Source organism: Strix uralensis, chromosome 9, assembly GCF_047716275.1.
Source record: "Strix uralensis isolate ZFMK-TIS-50842 chromosome 9, bStrUra1, whole genome shotgun sequence".
In the NCBI taxonomy this organism is placed as follows: domain Eukaryota; kingdom Metazoa; phylum Chordata; class Aves; order Strigiformes; family Strigidae; genus Strix; species Strix uralensis.
The window spans coordinates 18,253,339-18,277,570 of record NC_133980.1 but is presented as its reverse complement, the minus strand read 5'-3'; the positions used below and the strand labels follow the sequence as shown (position 1 = coordinate 18,277,570).

At 39.3% G+C, this 24,232-nt stretch overlaps 1 protein-coding gene across 11 annotated transcripts in view; it reads right to left on the bottom strand.

Moving 5' to 3' along the window:
- Positions 1-24,232, bottom strand: part of TRIP12 (thyroid hormone receptor interactor 12) — an 81,649-nt gene that overhangs the window by 37,681 nt on the left and 19,736 nt on the right. For 8 of the 11 annotated variants that reach the window (XM_074877624.1, XM_074877632.1, XM_074877628.1 and 5 more), the window contains 3 exons: positions 15,128-15,274; positions 6,272-6,397; positions 4,503-5,302 (listed from right to left, as the gene is read on the bottom strand). In XM_074877624.1, the coding sequence (XP_074733725.1) occupies positions 4,503-5,302; positions 6,272-6,397; positions 15,128-15,225 (1,024 nt within the window). In that variant the 5' untranslated portion in view covers positions 15,226-15,274. The remainder of the gene's footprint in view (positions 1-4,502; positions 5,303-6,271; positions 6,398-15,127; positions 15,275-24,232) is intronic. The other 3 variants (XM_074877631.1, XM_074877634.1, XM_074877635.1) reach the window with 1 other exon arrangement.

Here is a 24,232-nt window from a genome sequence, read left to right as displayed (position 1 = left end):
CAGCAAGAATGTTATATATGTCTGATCTTTTTGCACATCTCTCTTTCTCAAGTCTTTATTTCTCTACCTCTGATATCTACCAGGTCACATAGGAGCTTCCACCTCCCTCTATTAATTTCAAAGGCTAAAAAGGAAGCAAAGAGACTTTTCAGAGCTTGTTCCCTTCCTGCTGTTCAATGCCACTCTGTGCCCTTAAAGTTCATTGTTTAAGAAGGCTTAAGTCAATCTCACCACCTGCACCTTTTGCAAATCCTTTGAATCTTCCCAATACCATAAGCTCAGGATTGCTAATTTCTTCAGCACAGGGCTGAACCTTCTTCCTTTCACTCACATTGTCACCAAAATTTGATCTCCCCCTTAACACACCACTAGCATGGCCTCCCAGCTGAGGAGTTGCAGGAGGCTAACAGCCCCAAGCCTTCACTGGTAAATAAGGCATAACCAGCATTCAGAGAGAGGAGATTAGATATGCCCTGTGACTGCCTGATGAAGGAAAGCACCAGTCATACTGCCATAAGACAGACAGCAAGGGCTTTCAGAGGAATTGGTTTGATGTTCCTCTCCAGAAGTTGTTTATTCAGCACTATTTCTGTAATCAAGAGATGTTTCAAAGAGCTAATGAAAGTTAACAGAGATGGACTTTTAATAAACCAAAAGAATATCAAGTTTGAGCAGTTCATATTCAGCAACTGCTATAACTTGTGATGTAAACTTCAGAATTAAAGCAGGAGCATACGTTTGCTTATGGCAAATAGATATATTGCTTATGGCATGACATCATCCTATTTGCATGCGAAACACTCATGTCAATGACTCAGAAGGAAAATAGACCCAAACAGGCTAAACCTGAAACAGCATAGCCTAACAAAAATAAAACAAACAAAAAAATCTTAAGAACATCTTCACATTTAAGCGTGTTTACTGGTCAGCTTTTTAAGGCATTTTTTGTTGCATGAAAGAAAAAAGTTCTGAAAGCAGTTGAACTGCATTCACTTATTTTAAGACTGAGTGTATTACCCAAGCCAAATCAAAGTTAGTCAAAATTTCACAGTACGTAACCTGGAAAACCCTTTCTTTGCAGCTCAGAAAGATAATCAGTAGAGATTTACTTGTTAGGACTGGAAGGTTAGACTTCAGATGGGCTCCTGTGTTGGGCTGCTCTCCTCCTCAGACAATAAAGATAGGGTGAAAATAGCTATGGCAGGGGAAGGCAAGACAACCTCCTGTCATTCTAATACTCCACTATTCCCCTCCCTCAGTACCAACTGAAACACCCCCCAGCTCTCGATTATACACAGCCCATCACCCCAAATAAACTAAGTATCTCCAAGCTAGTCATCTTATTTCCTCAACCGTAAATCCACAACTCTAAGGCTCTAATGACCATCACACAGACAGCACTGTCACCCACAACCCCTAATAAACTTTTTCAGAGCTATTTTCAGATTCTTTCCTCCCCCACCTCTGCCAAATTCCTTAAAGACAGGAGTTATGCACCATTCACGCTCTGTGTTCGCTTTCATGTGGCTTTCCAGTGTATACCTGTAACCTCTTCAGCCTCCCAGACCTTAAAGTACTAGGTAGAGGCTTCTCAGTCAGGGACAGTTACCCTAAGTTACCCTGCTCTCAACATTGTCCTACCCATCATTGCCAGCTTCTTCCTACTTAAGGGCCACAAGACACTACAGAAAGGGCAGTAGAGATTTCTCCTCCCTAAATATGGCGACATAATTAAACTTGGTTTTATACTGTTACATAAACAGTGAGATAACATGATTTGCAACATTTTAAAAGCCCCTACCAAATATAGGGCTTGAAAGGGATATGAAAATAATCAAATCAAGAGAGCAAAACAAGGAACTTGCTTTTTTTTCGCCCCTCCCATCAACAAATATTTAGCTACAAGAATAGAGGTGGAAAACTTCAGCCTGTTTTTATTCTTCCAACAAATACTTGTTATTCAGTGATGTCACTGATAAGTTACAGACTACTGGGTAGCTGAAAACTCTGAAAGTCACCTTGGATGCATTTAACACCTATTAATTACCCAGCGAGGGCTGGACAAGAAGCCTCAGGGTATTCCCCTCCAATATGTGAAAAAGCTTCTGCAAAGGTACCAACCAACTCTCTCCTCATTCTTCTCTTCAGTAGAGTAAGTCAGTTCAGCTCTTCTAGTTTTTCCTTCAAAGATCACAACTACTAATAATTCTTCTTGTACTTCTTAAACTGCAATACCCAGAAGTGAACAGCACTACATTTATATAGACATGACTGATGATGTTAGCCAGAATGTCCCTTCTCAATTCTCTTCCTAGAACCACTCTCCCCATCATTTCTCCTAAGTTTTTGCAGCTCCTTGCATGTTTGTTTGTTTATATCCCACTAGTTCTATAAGCCCTACTTCAAACATCTGTTTCATATTATACCCTTATACAAGACTACTGAGTTTTAGCTTTCACTTTCTACACAGGATTACTATGACTTCCAGTGACATGTTCCCAGGCAGAGGAGCATACACCTCAATAATTTAATCCAGATCACTGTTTGCCTTACTGCTTTAGAAAGCTTTAGGGGTGTTAATATCTGTGTGAAAAAAAAAAAATCACTTACTTCTGCTCCCTTATCCTCTAGGGGTACTAGCTTGCTACAGAAAATAAATTTCAGCTTGCCCATTCTTCCTTAAAAACCTACCCTGGAAGTTTATTTTCTTAGTATTTTCTTGATGCTTCTCAGCATTATCTAAAATGCATATTTTGTTAAAATATTTCAAAGTTGTCCCAATATTTTCAAGATAGTGAAGCTGTATGACAGACAAGTTATTTTCTCTTTAAAAAAGGGCTGAGTTAACAATAGTTACCATTGATTCCAAGATCACTTCAATCTGTTGTCAAAGAGCTCTAATGCACTATTTGAAAGGCTGAGACTGTTCAAAAACATCATAATTTAACACTTCTATTCTAGGCTGAGTTCTCACTCTTAGTGATACCCAGTACAATCACTTACTCTGATCAGTGATATTCAGTGTAACCACCATTGAAATAAGTTTTGCTGTAGTCTACAGTAAAATAAATACACATTATACATTTTAGACTTCCTAGTATCACCTGTTAGTACTTTTTTTTTCTCTCCTCAAATTGCAATACCACATAGAGAAAGTAACTTTAACCCTCTATTGAGTCTGGAAAGGTCTCTCACCATGCTTTGTGCCCCTTACCAGTAACTTTTTATACATACACAGACATACCTACAGTTCATACCAACTTGGTTTTGTGACATATACTTCAATGTCTTAGTTCATTAGCCTATAACAAGGACAGGCTTAGCTAAGAACTTGTTGGGTAATCCCACTCTTGCCCAATTCCTACCACTTCCCCCTCAATCCACCCTGTGCACATTTATAGAGTTTTTCCTCTGGAATTCATCACCCTGTAAGTCTTGAACCATGAAGCAAGTAGACAAAACCTTGCTACAAAGAAAGTAACCTCTCTCCTCTTCCCCAGCGCTGTTCTTAGTCAATCATGTTAGGGCATTCCAGAATCAATACTCCATTCATGCAAGTTATCCAAATCAAGCCTTTTAGGTCAATTAAATCTATTTTGATTATAGAGGAAAACATCCAGTTGCTCTTGTTTATTTCACCTATTTCCTGCATTAGTATTAACTGCAGACATGCCCCGGTTGGGACAGCCTACTTGTGCTCAGGTCTACGTAAAGGAACAACAGTAAGGAAGCTTAGGAATCCAACTTCTTAAATCAAGTTTTAGATAATACGTGCTATAAATCGTACAGTACACAAAGGCAGCATGATGCATTTCAAGAAAATTTTGTTCAATGTAACAGAGCTACAAGCATATCTGCATGCTAGCAAGCAGGTGCTTTGCTTGGAGACAGCCTATATTTCCCAGTGACAGTGTCCAAGAACAGTACCTGTTACTCAAGTCCAGCACCAGAGAGAACATATTTTAGAACAATTTAAAAGTAAGTGACTAATGTTGCAAGCACTAGGTACACCAGGTTTAAAAGATTACTGTTCTTAAAGTAACATCAGAGATTCTCACAGTAAGGAAAAATCAGGAAAGTGGTCTTGAAACAAGAAACCATGTATTATCTACTTGTTTTCCAGCATTTATCACTCCCACTTCATGACAGAAAGCTTATGAAAATGAGGGGAAAAAGAAATCTGACAGGAGGAATATAATCAAGAGTTTTGTAACATATATGGCCCATCACAACACCCAACTATTTTGCATATATTTTATTTTTAAAATTGATTTGCAAGACACAGAAGCAACTTAAAACTTATAGAACACTGACTGTACTTAAATAATTTGCTTTAGCTATAAATAGTTTCAGTCACAGCTTTACTTCAAAGCTCAGCAGAACACACTAAAAGTTAATTTCTCTATGAAGATCCCAGGAAGCCTGAAAACAATGTAACTATTTGTTTAGAAGACTTGATTGGGAAACATACATGCTTATTCTTCCCCAAAAGAACAACTTACTTGCTAGCTTAGCCTGTAGTCCTGAAGGTCCAGGTTTTGATGTCTCTGACTTGGAAGAGCCTGGTAGAGACAGTTTTGTTTTAGGCAGACTGACTTTTGGGCTGAATCGAGCAGCCCAGTCAAACTTTGAAGAGCCACCTGTTTTACTTGGTTCTTTGTCCCTGCTACTCCTTCTTGGACTGGGGCTGGATGCAGAACGGGAACGTCTAGCCTTATTCTGGTCCTTTCCCTGTTTCACTCTGGCACCCTGAGGAACAGTAGAAGAAGCAGAGGCAACAGCAGAAGAGGAAGAGGATGTGGAAGCTGAAGAAGAAGAATCAGTGATGGTGCTACACCCAGCTTTGGCTGAGGTCACCGATTTTGAAGCCAGCTTGGAGAGTTTTGCTGACTTTTCTTCAGCGCCAGTTGATTCAACTGCTGAACCACTCTTTATACAAGACAGATTCTCTGTCCTTTTCCTTTTCTGACTTCGGGAGCTACCAGCAGCTCCACCCTTTCTGGTGTGAGCCTTGCTTGTTGATGGCAATTGTGTAGACTTCGGCTGTTCTTGGTCTAGGTGTCTTCTCTTAGATTTAGTATGTGGCTTGTTAGTTTCCAAGGAAGTTTCAGTGTGTTGAAGTGCTTTGGGTTTTTTAGCAGAGCTAGGAGAATTGGTCCTCCTGTAATCTGGACTAGCACTGCGTTTAACTCCTCGAGAATTGTCTTTCTTAGGCACTTGCCCCGTTTTTTGCTTTTCTGAAGTATTGACTCTCTCTGGATCTTCTTGTTGTGGTATTAAAACAGCAGATGAACTACAGCCTCTGTAGAAGTAAGCAGGAACAGTATTAGTGTTGAACTCGAGAAACCTCAGTTGCAACAGTTTAGCAAGATAAATGTCAGTATTCTCTAATAATAAAGGAAACCACAGGTAAGAAACAGGGTTGATTAACTCTACATTGAAACAAGAAAAAACTCCATGCGTGTATGAGAACAATCATATTGCAAATGTTTGCTAGCATGAAAACTAAAATAAATTGCAAAATAAAAGCACAGTACACTGCTTTTTTTAAAGAGAAATATATGAGATAACATAGATAAGATTTTACTATCTGATTTTATTTTTTGATAGATATGTTGAACTGATTAAAAAAGGGGAAAAAAAATGAAGCCATGAAGCTATTATCTGAACATTTGAGAAGTTCCACAAGAGAGTAAGGAGTGTTCAGTAATGCATAACTAGTTATAACTGGATTCTAGTTCAAGAAAGGCTCTTAACGATAGGATAGTTTCTCAATCTTGAAACTAACGTAATTAATCACAAAAATGGCAAAACTGTCTTCTACATGATAGAAAACTGTTCCAGTGCGCATATAGCAGAAGTGTATGAAGAGCAAAGTATGACCGAGATGATTACCCTGAACACAGGCATACTTTAGATTATTACATGTTTCAATTAATACAAGACATTGCTCAGAACTCCTTGGGCAATCCTCCCCCAATATGAAGCCAGAAGAGGGGAGAAAGACCTTGCAAGTATTCCAGGACTAGTTATGCAGAAATCATTTCCTCCCCATCACTGATGGAATGCTCTTAGCTGGTGAATTAGAAAAAAAAAAACAAACCACAAACAGAATGCAAAACACTGAAATATATCCACTGAATGCAATACCTAGATTAGTTAAAATCTGTTAGTCATACATTTTATCAGAACTCTGTATAACTAGATGTATTATACACAGTTGTGAAGCGCAAATAACACTGGTTAACATACAAATATGAAGAGCAATTACCTTTTAGAAAAGTGTCCCTTGGACTGCTCAGAAGTAGTATTAGACTGCACTTTGGGTGTCTTTGAAATAGATTTTCTACTCTCAGGAGGGCTATGTGCCTTATGTTTTGCCTGCCCTAAATGTGACCTGTCAGCAGAAAGTCAAAACAGAAAGCTATCAGGATTCCAAGATACAGATACAAACCTGTAGGTGGAATTATTATTTATTTTTTGGAGCATTTACAAATATTAGTTTACAGCTTCAAACCTTTCCATATCAACCACTAACATTACAGCAATATTTCAAAAGAATCACCTGGTGCAGTTACAAATCACCACCAGTGTACCTGTTTTGTAAAGCACACAATTATTTAGTCATTTTAAATTAATAAAACATCTTCTCACACCTGAGCTGTGCAGATAAATTCAAATTTTTCTGGTGTGCAAGATTACTAAATTATTCACCTAAGCATTAAGCTAGCATGCTAAGGCACAAGACTAGGGCACCTGTCAAAGATCTCTTCTCAAAAATAGACATACACTCATCAACCTCACAGTTACATGCATTAAGATTTTACCCAGTTAAGGGTGTTTACAAGTTTGTTTCTTTGCTCTTCCATTTAGGAAAATCAAATGCTTGGAATGCAAATGCAACCAGTTCCACTCAGTAGGAAAGTTCAACCCTGCCAATTATTTTCTGGCTGCAGATCCACAAATTCAAATGATTGAGAGCTGTTTGGTAACAGCTGAAGTAAGAGGAATGAAGAAACGCATGCTACCAATGAAGGCCTTCAGATAAGACAGGAAACCTGTGATGTCAGAGAAAGGAATGAGCTACAAGAGGTCTTTCAAGCAGCTTCCAGCTGCATGCAAAAAATGGTTTATTTCATGATATCTGACTGGAGGACAAAGATCATACTATACCATAGATAAAGTATTAAGTTATATCTTCACATATTCCGTATCTATTTTCAAAACCAATCAGAATTACCATGTGCAAGACTCAGAAGAGACAGCTCATCAGCATGTAAAACAGCATGATAATAATAAGATTAAGAAAAATAAGTAATAGTAATAATTGCAAAGGCAAGAGACATCTCACTTGTACTTCCCTGGATAAAACACACTTTTGGCTAAGCTGTCACCAGAGGAAAACTCTACTGCTCATATCCTACCTATACAGAAACCCCAAGCACCACTAACCTTTATGAAATCTCAAACTAGTGTAGTATTAATGCTCGAAGATGCAATGTTTCAAAGTTAAAGAACTGCTGATTATATGCTGATATGCTATTAACCTAGGCTATCTAGTCCTTTGAGCTGAGTTATGCAAACATCTTTGAATCATACAGGGGAAGGGGAGAAATGTAGACTTCATATTTAAGTGTCCTGCTCCAACCCATGACCCCAAACATCAAAAAGTTTAGGCCAAAAGTGGAAGAGGTAAAAGCATTCCACAAGCTTTCAAACAGCTTCTTCCAAGGAAATGCCAAAAATGTAGTAGCAAAGGCAGAGCTAAACCTCCTATTGACCAGAAAGTTTCACTATCCTCTTAAGCATTTCAACACAAACTTAAAACACAAACCTTAGTAGGAAAAAAGTACCAAATCTAATCACCTAAGCAATAACCACATGACAATATGCTTACAGAGTTGAAATGGTAAAAATTTGGTAATATTATGGTTTTTCTTGATAACTTTCCTTTGTTTTCTTCTGAAGTATTCTCACTCAGTCAGTTACTGAAACTGATGAATACACTTAGCACATATTCAAAACATCTTCCGTGGTTCATCTTTCTAAGAGCATAACAGTCTGAAAAGATTAACAGCATCTTCTCCATACTCTAGTAATTTGTTTTCACTTCACATACTAGAAGAAATCACTTTTACTATCAAAAGCAAGTGAAATAAAAGTTAGATCTTTAGCTCACAATAGCAAACTCCAACGTAAACTTGGGAATGTTTCACCTGATACTCAGTGTTTGGATTTTCCTTTTCCCAACAAAAAATTAAGGCGTGAAATTTAATTTTCCCTTGAAATGTTTTTCTTATGGGAGTAACAGAAGTTATTACATAATTTGCACTTGGCAGGAATCTATTTTATGTAAGCTAACTGATCAGGGTTCATTTCTTTTGAAGTATATTTTAAAAGGCTATTTTCCCTTAAAGATTTTTGTTTTGCTTTAATTAGAACTGGATTCAACTTAGTGCTTTAAGTATTCACAGAACACAAATAATTGAAGATCTTTTCAACTAAAATATGGCTAAAGCAATACATCAAAACATCAAGTACTTAAATCAGGCACTGAAAAGTTTCCACTTGTTTCAGGCTTCCTCCCTTTCACCTTTAACCCCTTCAGGTTCTTAAGTTTTTACAAACAATTTCATACCAATGTCCAATTTATGCAGACCAACAAAGCTACAACCATATCCTGGAGAACATGAATACCATATCGTGCAGACTATTTGCATTTGCTTTATTTTCTCTGTCAAACTATCAGTAAAAATAACACTCATAGCCCGAGCAGAAAGGTTACACTAGAAACATAACAAATGGGGAGTCAAAACTGATGAGGAGGTTTTTTTAATTTTAGTTTTAAAGACCTACTGTGTTCTCACTTCTCATTCTTTGAGTTTAATCATTCACTTCCCATGTGTTGCAAAGAGAAGGTACACAAGACAATAGCAACTGTACATGCAGTAGCATGTCACTTAAAAGGAGCACGACATTAACTCCCTTCTCTAAGATTTATACGATGGCAAGCAGACTGACAGTTTGGAGAAACTGCAGGATTAAGTTAAAAGAACTTTAAAAGAACATACACCAAACAAATTATCACTGTCCTGATTTATATCGAGGTTGTGACAGCTTGCTTCAGGTCTCATTTAAAGTTAACTTACATACAAAGGTAGTTAAAATAGTCTAGTGAGCTAGAAACAAAAAGAGTAATGCTTGGAGAACTAAGTGCTATGAAAGGTACCTGGGCAGCTAGAAGATTGATTCTTGTTAAAGGCTGTGAGCTACCTGTAGTTTTGTCCATAATTCAAGGCTTTTATCTCATAACTTACCCAGTTACAAGCTCTTTATTCCCGTCCATTAACATATCATTCATTCAGAAGCTTCACTTAAATTTTCCAGCAACAAGTACTTTAGAGAAGCTAAGTTCCTCACTATTGGCAAAAAAGTAAATATTTATGAGCTTATGTTTGTCCATTTCTATTTGCAGGGGCAGATCCAGAAATACTGAGTGCTTGCTGCACTCTCAAGTGTTGCTTTGGATTTTCTTAGTTTCACCTCCCCCACCCCAAGTTAAAGACAGTTTCATAACCCACTCCAAGGCTTCATTCAATTGGGCAAAGCTGTCTGCTGATACATGTTTTTATTCATAGGTAGACACTCAGTTTTGAGTAGCACACATAAGTTGACCAGTGACCCACCATTTACTTTGCAGTGTTCATATAATCAATCTTGTGGAAACTACCAGCCCTTAGCATTCCTTAGCAAAACCATAAAAAGGAATCAACTAGAACCTGTCCGCAAGGAGTTACTCCATGCGTATTAAAAAACATACCTTTTGAAGTTAGTTAATAAACCAAGTGTTTCGTCTAAGTCATGTTCCTCAGCAGCTGAGAGTGAGGTATTAAATGCCTCCAAACATGAAGTCTACAAAGCTAAACACCCTTCTACTTCTGTCAAAAGTGAGATAAAAAAGCAATCGCACAGATGAACTAAGCTGTGTAAAAAACCCTACTTTCCTCAAATACTCCACTCATCTTCCCTACCAATGCAAACTTTAAATTTAGTTTTTACACAAGTCTCAGGTAAGACGTTACGAGTTCACATATTATCAAGACTGGTCCAAAACCAAAACCTGTTTAGAACAAAAGCCATATAACTGAAAAAAGCATTCTTCTTACTTTAGTATTTGAAAAGGGTCAGACCAAATTGTTTTCCAGATTCTGCTTATACCAATGTCCTCTATGCAGCTAACAAGGATCTCTTATTTAGCCTTCAATCCCAAATGCACAAGAACATGTATATATTACATCATGAAAACTTAGTTTTTATAAAGTATCATACTTTCGTAAGCAACTGCAACAGCACAGCAATCACTTATGTCAAATTGATATCCCTACTTAAATACTGCTGTTCCTAAAGATTTCAGAAGAGTGACAATACGCAGATTGAAAGATAAGCACCACTGTCATTTCATGCAACTAAAAACAAAAGTTAAAAAGTTTTGCAGCACTACTACATAGATCCACTTCCATTACTCCATACCAACATACTAAAACATTGCTCACAACTGAAAGGAACAGCCAACTGCATCACTTTCAGAAAAGATCTTACTGTGTGCCTCACAATATCACCTCCAAATTGCTCCCATTCAAAGTAAATACTATGGCATCACTGGCAACTTAAGCCACAAGGGCACAATTCTTCAATACGCATGGTGACAATGTAGATACAGAGTTAAGAAAGTGACAGCAAGTACCTTCCACACCCTCTCCTCCTGCCCCCAGGAAAAGAATGCTCTCATTAATGCATCTGCTTCCACTCCTCTTTGGTTTACTGCTGCAAAGGGAAGCTTTAGTATCATTATTCCTTCCTTACAAACCTGCAAAGAGTCATCCTTCAATGGAAAGTGCTGGAAGAGATAGTTCAGATAAGGGTTCATGTACAATTAGGAAGGTGTCATCCTAACAGTAATTCTAGATTAGGAGGATAACACTGAATAATTTTCAATCCAATAGTAAAGCAAGTCAGAACTACAATATCCACAAAAACAGAAAGTCATCCAAAGCACAAAGGTATTTCAAGATCACTACTGACAACAAAAAGCGAAAAGTCACATTAACCCAACTTAACCGAGGCCAACTTGGTATGCACCTACATGGTGGGGGAAAACAGTTCACTAGTTTATACATCTGTAAACAAACACACATCTCTTGATTCTTTTAGAGAACAGCACACATCATAGATGCTAACTTTACTTTCAATTTGTGCTGCAACAATCTTTCTACACTGTGAGCCTAGCATCACTGTTTGGTTTTTTTTAAGCAAATGCAACCATAAAAATCAAACACTCAAAGCTCCTATCAAGTTACTGTGTTGAGTGTGAAATTGCTAGTAAAACCCCAGCAGAAACCACATCACAGGTATCCCCCAGTCATTCTGACTGCAAGTATTGATCTTATTAGGGTGATAGCAAATAAGCCCAGTCTAGAGGAAAATGGGTTTGCATTGTTGTTTCCAGGTTAAGCCAAATCTGCCAGTGTTAGATGTCACAGGAGGATGATTCGGCATGTTTTACATACTAGACCAGAGAGGAGTTTGGCATTTCCAAAGTCTGCAAGTGAACAATAGCTGCTCATCAAGTTAAATTGACAAAGTTTTAAACAGAAGACCTTTAAGCTGCAAAAAAGCTAAAGACTACCGAAGGACATGCACTAGCATTTTGGCTTGAAGCAGTATCATTCTCCAGCCCCTCTCCTTTTTAACACCTTTCTCAACTGAAGTCTATCGCAGTCAGAGCATAAGAGTTGGAGGCAAAGTTAGGGCTATTACAAACCCATTTGGCTGTACTACCAATGACTATACAACCGCTCACATTAGATTAGCGGACTTCACATCAAAGTCTGAAATTATAGTACGAGTGACAGAACTGCAGAAACTCTGAGTTTTTGTCACTTAATTTGTATTTTGAAAAATGCATGCACCTTAGCCACAAGAAAGCTTTAAGAAAAAAGCTGTTGCATTTCCAGCATTTAGAAACCTATTTATACAAAGCAGAAATGTAATCAAGGACACAAGTTCAGACAGTATCGAAACTTGTCCTTGCTCGAAGGGTTATGATTGCATATCTGTGACCAAAGTGAAGTAACCTTCTCCAACACTTTACAAGGTGTGGCCCTTAAATTTGCCTATAAACTTTGTGGCTAATTTTAGGTTGAAGCAACCACCCCCTACAGACTCACATTACTCCTTAATTCCCTCTACAATACTAGTTGTTTGTTGGTTTGTCTCGGGTTTTTCTGTTGGGTTTGGGGTTTTTTTGGAGGGGGGAGTGGGGGTGGGGTGGTGGTGTATGTTTGGGTATTGGGTTTGTTTTAAGAAACACATGGATCTAATAAAGTGGCTAAAGAAAATCTCATACTGTCTGTACAACTACATCAACAGGTAGTGCAGATCACCAGAATTTGTAAAACAAGATAGTTTCCATTAAGGACCAATGTCCACTATCTACGCATTTCAATGATCTCTACTTCAAAGCAGATCAGATTACAACCACAAGTGACCAGGATGCATGAACTGTTTTCCTACAGCACAACTTCCAGTTTCGTTTTCTCCAAAAAGATTTCAATTCAAGTGCTCCAAGGCCATTCCATGATGTTAGCTAAAGCACAGCAGGTGAGGATGACAGATCTGCTTCAAAAGAACATTCCCAACTCCAACTAAAATACTAACACAGATGCATCATAAATTCAGTTATTTGCACAATATGAGCATATTATTGAAACTGGTCTTCCCACAGTTTGTTCATTCTATTTCAAGGAATAAATTGAAGTTTCACTTTATGGATAACAAGTGTGAGAAAGAGACTGGAAAGAAATGTCATGTCTCAAGTGTCCCAAAAGCACTCATGTAAGAAAAGGTGGTTTTGGTTGTAGGGAGGGTTTGTTGGCTTTCTGGGGCTTTTTGTGTTGATTTTGGGGGTAGGGTTTTTTGTTGTGTTTTTTTGTTAGTTTTGGTTGGGTTTTTTTTTTTAACTATAGCAGCCAAAGCAGTGTGTATCACCAGAATACATCAAGGCATAACAAAGGTACATCAAGCTGTAAACTCTAGACCCTCCTATGTACTGTTCAGCAACAGAACTAGAACATTCTATCCCACTGCATGCTAGATGCATGGAAGGATGAGTCCTGAGGTTTGTGTCTAAAGACAGGCAACCAGAGAAAGGGTGACTGTTACCCGAGAGCCTGTCTCTTTCCATTTCATCTACAAATTTTTCAAGGCCCCAATTGATCTGTCTTACATTGTTCCTTGTACAATAGCCATTTCTGCCCAGCAGCTTACTAAAGAGGAGATATAAAGACAGTAAGAGAAACTGAATTCATTATAGTTTATATTAACCAGCATGCTTTATCCAGGCCTTTTTGATAGGCTTTGCCAGCCAATAATGCTTGTTCAGAGATGGAAAGGCAGGGCAGGTACTATACTAAAGAGCCCACATTTTCAAAGAGGATTGTAAATTTCCATCTGCTTTACTTAAGCAAAGAACTTTGGTTCCAATAAAGGTCAATAACATAGTTCAGGAGTGCAATACACCCTTGCTCATGGAAGTCTGACTGACATAGATTTGGTGAGAGGTGGAAGAGGTCCAGTCAGTTAAGACAAAATGCATCTTGATTCACTGTATGACAGCATAAGTAAAAGATCACAATGCACCAAAAGACTAGATGTGTAACTTCCTTATAAGAAAACAGTGCTACCCCTAAAATTCTTAAATTTGTCTGACTCACTGTAAAGCGTACTGTACTATAAACAGTAGATATCTGAAGAAGAATCCCCCCACCCCATAACCAAATAACGCATCTCTAATTCTACATTTTAGGGAGAGGCTTATTCACCCCAGGTCTAGTTCAGTGTAAAAGGAAAGAGTTGGTGGGGCAGTATCTAACTTAAACATCCATTCAGGTGTAGAGATAACACAGAACAGACAGAATGGAATGATGGGTTGACCATACCTCAGTTAAACGAGTATTCTCCAAAAACAATTCTAGCTTGCAAAATAATTAGTTACATAAGGCAGCAGCTTTTCCCTCCTTATGCTACAGAGGCCCAGGACCTTGTGTTTATCATCTGTTTTTCCATTTCTACAGTAGAGACTAGTTTAGAAAAAGTGCAGCTGCATTTTGCAGATTGGATTATTCCCCTCCAAGGTTCTTCAGAAAAACAGCTAGCCTCCTTCATCCATTCAACCGTAACTTTGTTCTTATACAACAGTAAGAAATATACCTCGTCTTCATCATTTAGCCTGATTCCTTTATAGTAAAAAAAGTTATCTTGTGCCACTGACCTGCAATATTTTATTACTCTTATACCAAAAAACCCAAGTCCAAGCTACACACATTCAAACGACTGCACCAGTAACACCTCTGAGGAAGTAAAATACAGACAGATGCTGCCTACCATGACACTATAACCCTTCTTCATTAGATTAATATTTTAACAAAATTAAAGGAAGACTTATCCATACAGGTTTCACTCAGATGAACACTCTTAATTCCTTAAAGGACACGGCAATAATTATACAGTCAACATCCATAAAAAAAGTTTCAAGGATCTTCATTCTTCACGTTCTGCTTACAGAACAAACACATCCTGATCCACTTGCTCACCAGTACATTAAAGGATGGCAAACCTTTTGTTCTTGAATTATCCAAAATTCAAAGTTATGCACCAAATTAATACGCAGTGCAAGGGAACAGAGGGGTGCCAGTTATTCAGTCTTCTCTAACAGGGACACAGATTTTCCCAGATTTCACATACCAGTTTCTCTGCCCGTCCATCCCCTCCAGATATTTTTGTTATCAGGGAAGCAAGACAGGGAAGGAATTTGTTACCACCTATGATTTGTGGAATATAGCTCAGTTACTCTTTTCCCCCATAGACCTACTACTGCTGTTCTAGCTGAACATGCATGATAGTGAGTTACCCATGTTTTCAATCCATACAATAACAGTACAGAGAGCATTTCAGAGGTAAAAAGATTTTACACAAGTTTCGGTGCTTGGATTGCAGGGTAGAAAACTTAATTCTCTAATTAAATCACATCAAATTTGCTTTCATACATTAAAACAGACATAAGTCGTACCTTCCTCCTACTGCGTCGTCTTGTGGCTGGGCCCCAGCAGTGTTCCTCTGTGAACGTCGCAGTGACCCCCCTGGATTGTTATTAGGCCGGTTGGACATTGGCACCTCTCTCCTGAAGGGACATACCCTTTCTAGACACTATCATTCACTGAAAGACAAGAAAGAGATAGTCATAAGACACATGGCATGAAGACTCACAGCCATGCCTCAAGAGGCAAATGTAAAATGCTATTGTTTAATCAAAAACTTAAGACAAAAACCAAGATTCTTTAGATCCTTAATACAGAGCAACCAGTGTTCAGTATATATAGCATACAGATGATCTATTGAACTAGATGACCTTTACAGGTCCCTTCCAACCCAAACTATCCTACGATTCTATGATGACACACTTCTTTCCTGGCAGGCTTCTATAATTATTTTATGAGACAAGACAAATGCAATTTAGGAGAACCTGTATTTGTCAACATTAAGGAAAAACAAACTAACTAGTAAAACTCAATGCTTGATAGACAGCAATAGTATTTAAGTATTTTAACTATCGTTGTAGGAGATGACAATACCAGTCTCATGAACGAGCAGCTGTATCCACAGGATTACAGAAGTAACTTAACTACTGTTCTTTTACCACTCTTTCTCTAGTCAGATTTATACAACTTCCATTTGAGTAAAGAAACATACATAGTAATTCAGGAAAAGAGATCTAGCTATGTAAGTAAGAAGTTCTTGCTCATGAGAGCTTAATTAGTAGGAAAAGGTATTTGAGACAAGAATTAATGAGTGTACACAATTATTAAAAAACAATATGATGGCTTTGTATTACTACTTTTGGAATTGCTTTGTGACTGTTAGAGGTCTACAGATTATATTTTTGGTAGTTTTATGGAAGACTAACATAACATCCAGCTGCAGTTCTCAGAAACAGAGCTATTTCAAGGTCAAGCCTCAGCTAGCTCCTCAGTGAAGAGAAGTAACTACTGTATCCTGGGCTAAACTGGTATTTCTTTACAGAGAGCATAGCAGAAGGACCACAACCAGCAAATCCATCTTCACTGTTTCTAATTGTGTGAAATCTGGTAAAAAAGGTATGTGCAAGTGAAAAAAGCCCCAAGAAGGAAAATAACCCAAGTTTAAGAACACAGTAGTCTATATGCTGATTCAGAATCTATTACAGCTATGGCACAGGAAGCAAGAACTCTGCCAGGAAAAAGTTTAAAACATTTCATCTGCAGGTTACTAAGGCTCAGTTCAAATTCAAATGCCTTCAATAAAGTAACTCTCAATACCTGGCATTGTCAGTAAAGCCAGACAATACTTGACTATAATTGTCTATTCCTTTGAAAGAGCCCACAGAAGCAAACAAAAACGAGAAGGAAAAAAAGAATCCTAAATTATTCCATTTTACTGTAGGCCATAAGAAACCAGGCACATAAACTGGTATTATGCAAACCATTACCTCACACAAGGCCAAAAGAAACATGTATATATGATCAAGACACCTGCACAGCACAAGAATAAGTGATCAGGACTCTGCTAGGTCAGATTCGGTCTTTTAGACCGTAATGATACAACCTAGTACTAAAAGCTCTCCATTAGCATACCAGAAATATTTTAAATAAGCTCCAGAAGTCAAATAAAAGTTAGGCAGAAGAATTGCTCCCCTTCCTAATCCCCACATCACAGGAGTCTAAAGCATCTTTTTGAAGTTCATGTTCTTTCCACTAAGAGGTCCAACACAGCAGCAGACAGCAAAAGCAGAAAGTAGGATTAATTAGCAAATAACTGTCTTTACCTTGTTTTTTGACCTTACACTTAGAACTTGATAGAAGTAGAGCCCAAAAACCACAATCTACCAAAATAGTTCTTCAATGAACCTCGTAGCTAGAAGTCTTGATGACTGTAAATCCTACTCCTCAGAAGCTGAGCTTTCCCTCTTCATGTTTATTTCTTATCCTAACTCCTTAATCATAGTAAATATTCCCACTAACAGAAAGGTTTAAAGCTTTTAAGCAATACATGACACCTTCAGTCTACAATTTCTTATACTTTAAAGCACAAAAAGACTTACAATGAAACAGAAAAAGCCTGCTGTAGGTGTAAATTACACCAGCTTGCTGGTGAAGCCAGATTAGCCAGGTCAAGGAGAGCATAAGTGGCAGCATTCTCTTCAGAGTACACTGCAGATGCAAGACAACAAGCCTAGCATTAACCAGGCTGAAACCCGACCAAGGTTCCAGCACTACCTACGGGGTCTACCTGAATTCGATCACAAGCACTGTCAAATGCTGTTGTGCATTCTCTATTTCTTTGTATTCAAAGACCAAATGAAAAAACATCTCTTCATAAACATCAAAGAGGAACATTTTGTGCATTTTCCACAAGGAAGTAGTGTCCCCTCTGCCAAAGGTCAACTGAAGTTGAAATTGGGTACTCATGTCAAACTATCAATCATACTATGAAACAGTTGCCATAGATCTACTGTCTCACCTCACACTGACTCTAAGAAGAACATGCATTCCAGCAGGTTTCATTCTGCAAGGAGCACTGCTCACTCTAGAGCTCTGCTAGGTCAGCCACATGCCTTTCCACCTAAGGCCAGTACATGGGCTCCTCCACAAAATACCAGAAGAGTTAGCAGAAGAAAACATCACACAGGCAATCCTGGTGCTGTCTAGGGAAACCTGAGTTTAATGTTGATCTGTCTGGGTCAGCCAGCCACTTTAAGAAGTCTGTGCTTAGAAGTTATGCAGTACAGTGTGTTGTCATACACATGGTATTTTCAGCTGTGTAGAAGAATGAAGTGGCAGCTGTTTTATCCTGTAAGGCATCTGTCAAGTCAAGATGATGTCCAGAGTTTATATTGAAACCTCTCAACATAACTGCATTTCTTACCGTGTAGTGTGTTACCATACGACTCCCAGTTTGCCTTTAAATATAATGCTGCTTCACAATTCAGCTATGACCTTTAACATCAAAACATTAACTTAAGTCTCACTGCAAGTATCTGAAGCCACACAATATCATGGGCCCAGTTAGTCCAGTAGGGAAGAGATCTTTTCAGTGGGTCACAACTGTGACTTCCACATGTTAGAATGACAAGAAGAGAGCCCTAAGGCTCCTAAATCTGAACTTCAGACTTGTGCCTCCATATGTAAGCCTCACTCCCAGGCTTATTCTTCCCCCTCTTTAAATACCTAAATTCAAAGGAGATGCACAATCCAGTAGATCAGCTGAATGCACCAGTGCAGTCCTGTCACATTTTAAGACTATTTCCTCAACTAGATTGAGCATTCTCCCCACACTCACAACAAAAAACCTACAACTGTACATCAGACCTCTTGTGTTTCAGTTGACAGGCTTTGCAATATGAGAATTTTAAGTTCAGGTCCTCTTTTAGCATGAAGTTTTCTGTAAACAAGCCATTCTAGTTAATGTTTCACAAGTCCATATTCCTAGCTTTAATGATGCCAAGCACTGGCCCACAGATGCTCTCTTCATAAGCAGACTCTTTAGACTGAGGATGACTTCTAAAACCCACCATTTTAAATGAACCCAGACATCTCTTTTGAAGACAACTAACAGCACTGGCATCTAATTGTTATTATCTTGCATAGTATCCTTAAGTTTTAGTAAACTCTGATTACCAATAACAGTTATCTTTGTTACTGCACAGGAAAGCAACTAGAATAAATTTCTGTAGACCTAACATACCTATTACGAACACTTTAGCTAATGTATAGCCAACATATTACTTGGAGAGGTTCCACAGGAACACAAGATACAAAACACATCTGTCAACTTGCAGTTAAGCCTTTACCTTTCTTCTCATCGAAAAGCCAACAGGAAATGACCAACGCTTTTCCAGGTCTTTGAAGCAGAGGAAACAGACAACTACAGAACAAGCCTGTATCGGCTTTTACTTAACACCCAAAATCACTCCCTGAAGGACGCTGTGAACCGTAATGTAGCCTGTTGTGATGCAGGCTAAAGAGAGGAAAAGAAAATGAGTAAATTGAAGCACTCCAATAAACTCTAGGGCCACTAACAGTGTAACAAGGCAAACCAGTAACAACCTCCGGAAAAATGGAACTGAACCCTTTCACAAGAAAAGGGCTTCCTTAGTCTACTTGGATGAGCTCTAGAACTTGTTTGTTTGACATGTTTGTTGGTTTTGGGTTTTGAGGTTTTTCAGTTCTTTCAAGAGTCTCAGGAGTGCAAAAATTCTTCAGGCTCTTGTACTCCAGTTTTCTGAATATTTAAGGATATGCCTAGCACCTCTGCCTATAACACTCCATTATAATACCGGCTATCTGCTTGGAGTTGAGCTAAAGACACTGGTCAGCATACTTTTTTGTACCTTGGCCCAAAACAACAGTGTCTTACTTAATAATGCTGCTGCTGCAGTCCAGCTTCTCAAAATTGCAAAGACCTACTGACCTGAAGTCAGTATTAGGCAAAAGGTGGGGAGGGAGAGGTGGGGAAGAATGAAAAGACGGGAGGATGTTTTGCGTCTTGTAAGTTCAGAACATTTTCTTCCAGCAAGTTGCACATCTTGCCAGCCAGAACCGAGTTCAGCGTACTTATCAGAAAACGTTAAGGCTAAGACTTCAGATTTGTATTCCTTCACTTCAACATAGATAACGTTAATTTACTTGACAACTGCATCTGTGAAATCTAGTCAGTTAAGGTAGAAGCACATTCTAAATATATAAGCATAGAACACACTTAAGAATTGAGGCTTCAGTTGCAACTAAACTGAAGAACTTACTGCATATGGTTTAGTACTGTTGGATCGTTTTGGACCTACACTACTTCATTTTAAACTGATCTTATAGCTGCACCTCATTTTTCCTCACAAGGTTCTCCTCATTTACCTGCAAACATACACACCTATTTTCTTTCCTTACAAGCAAGCACTTATTCTATTACTTCTACTACTTCACCAGCTACTCAAAGTAAGAAGACTTTTTAGTCCACTTAGTTGCTTTAAACTAAGGCTTGTGCAACTGATTTTGACACTATTCTTCCTCACTATACTCTCTAAATTCAAGTTACTCTGTTCAGTTCTTTTTCCACTCCAGTCCTCATCTTCAAACATAAATTTCACATCAAAGCTTCATGCAAGTAGAGGCTTGCATTTTCAGTTTAGCAGCCTCTTGTCCCTTCTGGTTGTAAAATAGTTCATGGGCTAGCTTAGGAAGTGAGCACAACACACTGAAGATTTCCTAGAAAAGTTTTCTGATATCTCCCTAACTCTCATCATCCCTCCCTTCATCCCAACAGCAAACTTCTATACACAAAGAAGGGAAAAAGATATTGTCCCAAGAACTGCAAGGTGCTGTAACGTATGGTGAGGTATGGATTTCAGCTGCGTTCATGCAAATTCTGGGTTATGCAGCAGCATGAAAGCATTGAGCCTTAAGGAATGACAAGCTTTCTTCTTCCAACATAGGAAGAGTAAGCTACCACTTACTCTCTTACCTGCTTCCATTCCTCCTTCTCCCCAAGAATAGCCATAAGCCATCTACATGATTTAAAGATGCTTGGAGTACACTAAAGCTTACTTGCTGCACTGCATCTAATAATGTAAAATTCACATGGTGACTTTTATCAGATTAACTTCTTTTGATACAGAAACCACACAAGATCACCCTGAATCATACATTAGGCTGGACTATACTCTTTTTGTATTCTCCCCCTCCAATGCTATATTTAAAAAAGCTACACACACAGAAATACATGCACAGACACAGTAACTACAGCAAATTTAGTACATATGGAAAAACCTTCAGGACAAACAAGATTCTACATCCTCCTAGTACTGTAATATTACCTCACTGCTGAGAGAACAGACAAGGAGGTATCATCAAAGTTTCTTCTTAAAACGAGCATGTTAGGTGGTAAGGAGACAGATTTCCACACCTCTTCCAGCACAGAATTTCTACAAACTTAAATAGTTGCATCACTTTCGTCAGTTCTCTTGAAAGACATTAATAAGATATTGATGGGAAGACAAGCAGAGTTTAACAGCATACAGAGAAAAATTCCTCTTCAGACCAGATGCCTTTTTGATGCAGGGCTCAACTGGAGTGCAAGAGTTAAGTTAGAATCATTAAAAAAGCCTTGGCTGGAAAGGATTCCTTGAGATCATCTGGCCCGAACTCCTGTTGAAAGTAGGACCTTAGATTATGTTAAGGATCTCTCATTCTGCTGAGTAGCAACAATTTCCAATCATGATGACAAAATACATTCTGAGTTCTGAGCAACAGCAGAAAGGCAAAATGTGAATCATGAGAGATATCCCGAAGAACAGGGAAGAAAAAAACCACCACATATTAAAACATCATGCCAGATACAAAGGCATGCAAGAGGAGACACTAACAGACTGCCAGTATAGTCAGCAGAAGAATTTGATAAAAAAATCATGCAATAGATGTCAGTTCAAGTAACCCAAGATCCCAGATCTGTGTAAATATACAGGTGTGCAAGGACACACTCCCCATCCCTCCCCAGGACAACCTCCCTGAGAGGAAAAGAAACAACTCTGGCCCTGTTCCTCACTGCAATCACATATAGCTCAGAAAGCATTCCCTCCCCTTCAGTTCCTTAAAAACACAATCTAGTAACCTGGACTAAGATGAGGAAGTAAGCAAAACAGGCATGTAAGCTACAAATATCAAAGGGGTCCAATAACTGAAGACATTATAGACTTAGGACAAGCTCACATTCACTTTTACACTCGGTAACTTCAGACGATACATAAGCTGTTAGTTGGAGACCAAAAAAAATAGTTTCAGCACAATATTCTTCCTAGATTCATTTACAGTGGAAGAGTTCTTTTTAATTCAACTACTCTCTAATCATTAGAGTGGAAGTTATTTCTTAAACATTTCAAAAATACCCCCTATATTGAAAGAGGTATGGATACCGCAGAAAACTTTTCAAATACCAATAGACCATAAATACACTCGAACTACAGACTCCACAACAGAAAAAAAAAAAAATCAGTAAGGAGTTACCCCCTGTTCCACTGACTTGACAACAGCCATCAGAAGATTATGGCAACCTTTGGGCCTTACTACATTAGGAAGAAGAAGTCAGCTTTGCCTTACACAGTCTTTCAAGAGCTTAGACCCTGCCTAGCCTTCTAGTTGAGACAGGGGCAATGCAGGCCACCGTCGCAGAATCAGCAGAACAAGTGACTAGGAGCTTGAAAGTATGTAACCACCATGTCTATAATGACCTATAGACAAAGACTGGGAAGATAAAGTCTTGGCATGGAAGAGGAAGCTAAAAATATCTTCATTTGTGATCTCACAGTTCAGAATTAGGGGAAACTATACTGCTAATTGGCAGTCAGAATATTCATTATCTCAAACTGAAGATTTACAGGTTCCCACAGGAGTCCACTATTATCCACTGCTGCTGTTTCACATGGGCACCAGTGATACAGCCAGGAGCAGTCTGAGCACTGTCAAGGATTACAGAGCCCTGGGAGCAGTGGTAAGGGACTCTGGAGTGCAGGCAGTTTTTTCATCAACCCTCCCAGTCAAAAGGAAGGGGTTTGAAAGGACCAATCAAATCCAGCAAATCAACAACTGGTTACAGGACTGGCGTCACAGCCTGGGGTTCAGCTATTTAGACCATAGACTTGCTTTGAGAAACCTGGCCTACTGGGGCTGACGGGTCCATCTGTCAGAAGATGAAGAGCATCTTCAGTCACAGGCTTGCAAAGCTAGTGAAGGCAGCTTTAAACTAAGGAGGCAATTGGTGACAGTCAACATGGCTTCACTAAGGGCAAATTGTGACAGACAAATCTGGTGGCCTTCCACAACAGGATTACAGCATTAGTGGGTAAGGGAAGAGAGCAACTGGCTCATCTACCTGGACCTGTGCAAAGCATTTGACACTGTCCCACATGACATCCTTGTCTCTGAATTGGAGAGACATGGATTTGATGGATGGACCACTCAGTGGATAAGGAATTGGCTGGGTGGTCACACTCAAGAGTTGTGGTCAACAGCTCAACATACAAGTTGAGAGCAGTGACTGGCATTCCTCAGGGGTCAGTGATGGGACCAGCACTGTTTAACATCTTTCTCAGCATCACGGTCAGTGGGATTGAGTGCACCCTCACCAAGTTCACCAACGACAACAAGCTGTGTGATGCGGTCAACACACTGGAGGGAAGGGATGTGCCATCCAGAGGGACCTGGACAGGCTGGAGAGGTGGGCCTGTGCAAATCTCATGGAATTCAGTAAGGCCAAGTGCAAGGTCCTGCACATGGGTCGGGGCAATCCCAAACACAAATACAGGCTGGACAAAGAGTGGATTGAGAGCAGCCCTGCGGAGAAGGACTTGGGGGTATTAGGGGGTGGAAAATTTACTATGAGCCAGCAATGTGCGCTCACAGCCCAGAAAGCCAACCGTGTCCTGGGCTGCATCAAGAGAAGTGTGGCCAGCAGGGAGAGGGAGGGGATTCCCCCCCTCTACTCTGCTCTCATGAAACCCCACCTGCAGTGCTGTGTCCAGGTCTGAGGGCACCAACATCAGAAGGACATGGACTTGCTCGAGTGGGTCCAGAGGAGGCCACAAAGATGATCAGGGGGCTGGAGCACCTCCCCTGTGAGGACAGGCTGAGAGAGTTGGGGTTATTCAGCCTAAAGAATGCTCCAGGGAGACCTTATTGTGTCCTCCCATGACTTAAAGGGGGCTACAGGAAAGATGGGGAGGGACTCTTTATAAAGGAGTGTAGGGATAGTACAAAGGGTAACCATTTTAAACTGAAAGAGGGTAGATTTAGATCAGACATAAGGAAGAAATTCTTTACCATGAGGGTGGTGAGACACTGGAACAGGTTGCCCAGAGACACTGTGGCTATCCCCTCCCTGGCAGTGTTCAAGGCCAGGTTGGATGGGGCTTTGAGCAACCTGATCTAGTGGAAGGTGTCCCTGCCCCTGGCAGCTGGGCTGGAACTAGATGATCTTCAAGGTCCCTTCCAACCCAAACCATTCTATGATTCTACCAGAACACTGAAGAAGCCTCTGAAAAAGATGTACAACACTGCTCACTAGAGGTATGCCCAGGTTGTTAAGACTGTGTGAT